The sequence below is a fragment of the Sinocyclocheilus anshuiensis genome, unplaced genomic scaffold (genome assembly GCF_001515605.1).
Source record: "Sinocyclocheilus anshuiensis isolate Anshui unplaced genomic scaffold, SAMN03320099.WGS_v1.1 scaffold468, whole genome shotgun sequence".
Lineage (NCBI taxonomy): Eukaryota > Metazoa > Chordata > Actinopteri > Cypriniformes > Cyprinidae > Sinocyclocheilus > Sinocyclocheilus anshuiensis.
This window is the reverse complement of record NW_015557069.1, coordinates 280,546-286,888: the sequence shown is the minus strand read 5'-3', so window position 1 is coordinate 286,888 and position 6,343 is coordinate 280,546. Positions and strand designations below refer to the sequence as shown.

The 6,343-nt window shown below is 40.4% G+C and overlaps 1 protein-coding gene across 1 annotated transcript in view; it reads left to right on the top strand.

The window, feature by feature from the left end:
- The window catches only part of LOC107676708 (RAC-alpha serine/threonine-protein kinase-like), a 22,383-nt gene that overhangs the window by 12,129 nt on the left and 3,911 nt on the right, over positions 1 to 6,343 (top strand). The window contains exons 9-11 of the mRNA XM_016471353.1: positions 200 to 325; positions 497 to 625; positions 4,462 to 4,676. Coding sequence (XP_016326839.1) covers positions 200 to 325; positions 497 to 625; positions 4,462 to 4,676 — 470 coding nt within the window. The remainder of the gene's footprint in view (positions 1 to 199; positions 326 to 496; positions 626 to 4,461; positions 4,677 to 6,343) is intronic.

Sequence of the window (6,343 nt, the reverse complement as noted above, 5' to 3'; positions counted from 1 at the left end):
CATAAACACATTTCATTACACCAAATACACAAAATAATGTTCTTTTTAGCAACATCATATGACCCCTTTAAGGTGATGATACACGGGATAACCTGGTTGCCCGTTGACGGCAACATTGCTCAAAAAGTTGTCCCGTGTATCATCACTTTTACTGTATATCATCTGGGATATTTATGGGGTATTTGTTCTTATATCACAGCTTTTCTTTCATTTATCGCGAGATCGTGTTTTTTCGGAAGAGAGAGCACAGTTTTATGGGGCAGAGATCGTCTCAGCCCTGGATTACCTTCATTCTGAGAAAAATGTGGTTTATAGAGACCTAAAGGTGAGATTAGTAGAAAAAAAATCCATACATGAATGAATCATGTTTAATAACGTTAAATAACTTTCTTAATATCTTTAAAGAAAGCTGGTTATGATGTAATTAGTGTAATGCTATGTGTAGTATCATTATCAAAACAATATATCACATAACAATATAATTATTCTGTGGTAGTTGGAGAATTTGATGCTGGATAAAGACGGCCACATAAAGATCACTGATTTTGGCCTGTGCAAGGAGGGAATTACAGAGGGAGCCACAATGAAGACGTTCTGTGGTACACCAGAGTATCTGGCTCCTGAGGTAATAAAAAATTTGATGAAAGATACAGTATATGAAATGAGTTCCAAACACTAATAGTTTGTAAATAAACTCTGTAATAATTTCTGTATGAACAGTGAATAGAGAGGAAAATCCCGGTAGGAACAAAAAAGCACATTGTTTCTCTCTCTCATTTTTGGAAGTTGTAGCATACCCTGTTAAACATAACAATTTAAACATTTTAAGGTCTCTCATATCTAGAGAGCCATCTGTTAGCATTCTCAGCCATTGTTCCCCATGTTCTTGCTCTAGGAAGAGTACAACACACAGTGGTTTAGACGATGGCACAGTCGTACAATGTATGCTTTGCTCCACATATTTCTCTCTGGCTCTTTGAAAATTTTAGGTTCCCTTTCATAGATTCACTTGACTCTGTGTCAGTAGCTGACACTATGGGAACTCCCTCCAAGTGTGGCGATTGTCTGGAGCCTGTGTCCACCGTATTTTTCCCGTAAGCGCAAAGGTGGCCATTTATAAATTTAATGTGTCTGGTTTCCAGCTATTTAAGCTTACACATTATTTAGCTGTTTTGTTTTGTTTTCTTGATTGATGTTGAAAACTGCTGTTTCTTACCATATTATTTTAATGTCTTGTCTTAATTATAAACACACTGGTTTGTAGCGCAAACACTGCACTTTGTTATACTTTCACGTTATTCCTTACAGTGGCTAATGAATCGGAAGTCTCGCACATTCACAGAAAACGGCTAACGGCTTAACCGGCTAAAAAAAGACATACCCAAGCTATCACTCCTCCGATTTCTCTTCTTCAGGAATATGATTTATCTGCCTATGCCATCTTCAGATTTTTGTTGTGTTTCAGCAAGTCACTTTAAGTGGACTTTATTTTTACTTAGAATGGAATACAATGGCGTTTCGTCAGTGTGTCCCTCCGTGTTTTCGCTTATTACAAACAAGGAAGGGTTTTTCACACTATATTTAACCCTTGGTCATTCTAAACACTGGGTAAATGGAATCCAGGTGTTATCTTGCTTATAATTTAATCAGGGTTAACAATTAATCCTGACGTTTCACACGGTACATTCCTAAACCCCGGGTTAACATTCTTTTAACACTGCAAAAGCGGTGCTAAACCTTTTTTGAAGCAGGGTTTCATAGCACAGGGTAAAAAGCGGTGATAGACCTGCTTCTAAATTATGCTTGTGAAACATACCTTTACCTGGGGTTATAAGTGGGGTTTAGAACCACAGTTGTCACGCTCTTGTGGAAAGAAGGTGCACAAAGACAAAGGTAATACAATATAACATTTAATGATAATCCAAGATGAAGATCCATTCAAATCACAGGGAAACACAAGCAGCATACACAAATACAATAGGACTGAACAGAAACTAACAGTACTTATACCAAAGCAAGAGAGGGACTAATGACAAAATTAACAGGGCACAGGTGAACTGAATGAACTAATCAAAGGAACTAAGGAAAACTAGGTCATGACACAAAACAGGAGAACAGAAACAAGGTCCATATGGTGACAACAGTAACTTGGGGTTAAGCGCATTGTAAAAAGCCCTTCACAGTGAATAAGTAAAGTGTTTTGGCTTTTCTTTATGCAGAAGCAACCCTCAATGGCTTGTCGAAGTGCTCACATTGCCACAATTTTCTCGTGTGTACTCCACAATCTCTCAACTGTTCACACGAGTGTGCCCCCATAGTGCATTTTAGTCCCATCATAGAGTCACATATTCTTCCATCCAGCATGCTCTGCGGGCCTTAGGGATCATGTAGTGAACAAAGGCTTCATAATCAGGCTCCAGTCATGAGATGTCTGATACTTCTCTCACTTCATTTGGAAGCGTGGTGAATTCTGCTGTGCCTGCCCAATTTCAGTGAGGTACTCCACATAATGGTTGGTCCAACAGGAAGACTCTAATTTTATGGCAGAAAATTAATTTCCAGTTGGAGAAAGAAGCCTAGGAGGAAGTGCCTCACAGTACCACACAATAAAAGTTATGCACAGATACCATCTCACCCTGTTACCTGGGAAACAACCCCATTTTTGGACTGGATTTTTAAGATTTTCTTCTTATTACAAATGCCCTGTAAGTTGAGGCACAGTTTAAGAAGGTCACCCAGCCGCTGGAGCCCGGAAGGGCGATCATGTCACATGTTGAGGCCTAGAGAATGGAAGTTGCCTCCTCAGACCGCGAGTTCGGCTAGGCAGAGGTGGATATGTTCACTTCGAGAAAGATAGCCCAGTGTGCCTTTTGGTTCTCTTTTTCTCCTCCATTGTCTTTGGGGATAGACGCTCTGGCTAATGTGTGGCCGATGACTCGCTTATATGCCTTCCTTCCAATTGCAGAGTGGGGGGAGACAAAGTGAGTCTTCCTCTTTTGGGGTTCTAATTACATTTTGAATGCAAGAGCTCATTCTACTAGGGGGCTGTATACTTTTAAGTGGTGGCTATTTGCGTCATAGTGTAAGCAGCCCTTGGAGCGTGCAGTCTGGATCTGATTCACTGCCCTGTTGGTTCAGTGCTGGTTATCCTTGAATTTATCTGCGGGCGGACCCCAGCTACACTTAAGGTGTATGCAGCGGAGTGATGGATAAATTGAAGTGTATTCAATTGAATGAAATTGAAGCTATTGTGATTCCTCCAACATTTAGATTTCACACCTTTCGCATGTTATAGATTTCTTTATCATCGCATAATGAATCAATAATTCCTTCCAGCTTGCAACTACTATAAATATATCCAGCTTTATCCACATACTGTACATACATTTTAAAGTTTGTCACTGTACCAAATTGAAATTGTCAATTCCTTACAGATTTTATACCTTTCAAACCTTACAGATTTCCATATCATAGAATAATGTATTAATAACGCCAACTTGCAACTACTTCAAATATATCCACATATCTACATATATCTACATATACAGTAGTCAACATTTGAAGTGGATCTAAAAAGTTAGTCAAAGTTGTCCCAAGACAAGAACGCATTTTGGTTTTAGGTTTTAAGACAACTTTGATGAAAGGTTTTGATCCACTTCAAATGTTGACTACTGTATATCTACATATACTCACATAAAGCGATATGTGCTAATCTCAGCTAAGTGCAAATAGCAAATAGCAAATCTCAAGATAAGTGATTCTTTACAGCGTTGCCATATGTAAACTAATATTTTGTCCAGCTCTAAACTGCTAAATGTGGGCACTAAATGTGTATTGTGAAAATCGATATACAAATAAAAATTGTCTTGACTTGAAATTGAATTCCATCTTTCAAGCATTTAGGAGTATATTTGGGAATATACCACCTCCAATTTTAATCAGTTCCACATGCAATCATCTGATCTGTCATGTGATTAATCATGGATAATAATAGGAGTGTTCAACCTGAAGCGGCGCTGCGCAGACCGATATGTGTATGACATCAAAGTACAGTGAGTGTGATTAAAGAGCAGACGGCTCCTTATGCTTTTGGATCTCTCTCGTGGTACTTTGATGTCATGCACCGATCGATCTGCGCAGTGCCGCTTCAAGTCGAACACACCTAATGGAGATGTTGAGAAGTTATGTCATGACAAGCCATGAATTTTGATGTGAAAGGTAGAAGACAGACTTTTTTTGCTTTTAAGTGCATTCCAAAAATCACTGTTAAAACATTTATTACACTCTAATGAAATATTTGTGATTTTACATTAATTTACATGAATAAATTATTTTGTCAGAATACACAGCAGTTTAAATGGTTTTCAATGAAAAAAACACACTTGTAGTTATCTACCATGTTAACCAGCAAAATCCTGACCCCTTTGTCCCCACTTTTGGTTCTCTGCTGCTCTTTCTCAGGTTCTTGAGGACAATGATTATGGCCGGGCGGTGGACTGGTGGGGGTTGGGTGTAGTCATGTACGAGATGATGTGCGGCCGGCTGCCCTTCTACAACCAGGATCATGAGAAACTCTTTGAATTGATCCTCATGGATGAGATCCGTTTTCCTCGTACACTTGGACCTGAGGCAAAATCTTTGCTGTCAGGACTACTTCAGAAAGACCCAAAGCAGCGGTGAGAAACCTTTTGAATTTCTTCTGCTGGCAGTAATACAAAATATTGCCAACAATATACATATTTCTGCATCAATGCCACGTTTGAATGAGGTCTTGAAATTTTAAGGGAAGCTGAGCTACCTTCACTGCACAAGCAATGGCTTGTGCAGTGAAGCCTCAGATTATGTGCAGTACATAATCTTTTGGGAGTATTTGTCCTAAAAAAATAGCCAAATGTACTGAACATTTATACTTTTTTCATATTACTTTTTTTTTTTTTGCATAGGAATGGGGATTGACTATACTGACCAGGATTTGTTTTCCTCTTGAAACATTTTTGACAAGTTGTCTCCCCGTGACTACTGTCCTCTGTTAAGTCTAATACCATAAAATCTTAAAACTGCTAGTGTGAGACAAGAGTGGTTTATTTCATGTGTGGTAGAAGAGCAGTCTGTGATATAGAATAGTATGCAGATGGACTCATAGATGATATTTTAGATTAAGATGAATCACAACCTATGAAGATGTAATGTGGGGTTTGGGTTTTGTTTTTGTTTCATGTTCATGTTCATGTCTTTTATTATTTAGTTTAGTCATGGTCCCTGTTTGTGTCATGCTTCCCTTGCCCTCATGTATTCATGCCATTGGTTCCTCTGTTCATTGTGTCATGTTCTGATTGGTTGTCTTAGTCATGTGTCTTGTTTCCCATTGGTTTGTTCATGTCATGAGACCCTCCTTGTCTGCTATAACTAGCCATCATGTTGCCATTGTCTCTTGTCGTGTATTGATGTTGTAACCCGCTGTCGGTGAGTCTAGTCTGTTCATGCCTCGTCAAGTCTGTTCATGCCTAGTCAAGTCTGTTCATGTCAAGTCAAGTCACGGATTATTGTTTGGATGTTTGGATCACACTGTAAATAAACTGCACTTGGGTTCTCACTTACGCTCACCTTCAGTGGATGATTCGTTACAGAATACACGACCACAGCAAAATGAACCCAGCAGTTTCATGCCTCCTCTGCCTGCGTCAAGGCAACCGGGACATTGAGGATTATGGTCAAGACTTTTGTGGACTGTGACATTTGGTGGATTTTAATGATGTGGCCCTTAAGGACATTTTTCGAGTGGGTGTCGATGAACCCCTTCGTTCAAGTTTGCCAGGGGGAACTATTTGTTGGTCACTGGAACGATATATTGACTTTGTTCTGTTGTTGGCTGGGTCACCTCTTACTGTGGGAATTGCGGATGAGGAGCCCCGCAACTGTGCTGTACCCTCTGCACCAGAGCATACTCACGTCCCGACTGTCTTGTCTGGTGTGGTTCACGTCATGCCAGTTACTCCAGGGTCAGCTCACGTCATGCCTGCCATCACATCATGCCGGTTAAGTTGAAGTTTACTCGTGTCATGTCTACTGAGTCAAAGCCTGATCACATCATGTCTGCCAAGCCAGAGTCTGCTAACGTCATGTCTGCTACTCCAGGGCCTGCTCACGTAATGCTGGCCACTCAAGAGATTCTAAACAACATGGCTGCCATTCAAGAGCTTCATCGCAAGATGGCCACCACACAAGAGTCTCTTCTCAAAATGGCTGCCCTTCTAGAGTCTCGTCATGTTGCAGCTGATCATCCTGAGTCCCCGGCCAAGATGGCCGCCACGCCCGAGTCCCCGGCCAAGATGGCCGCCACGCC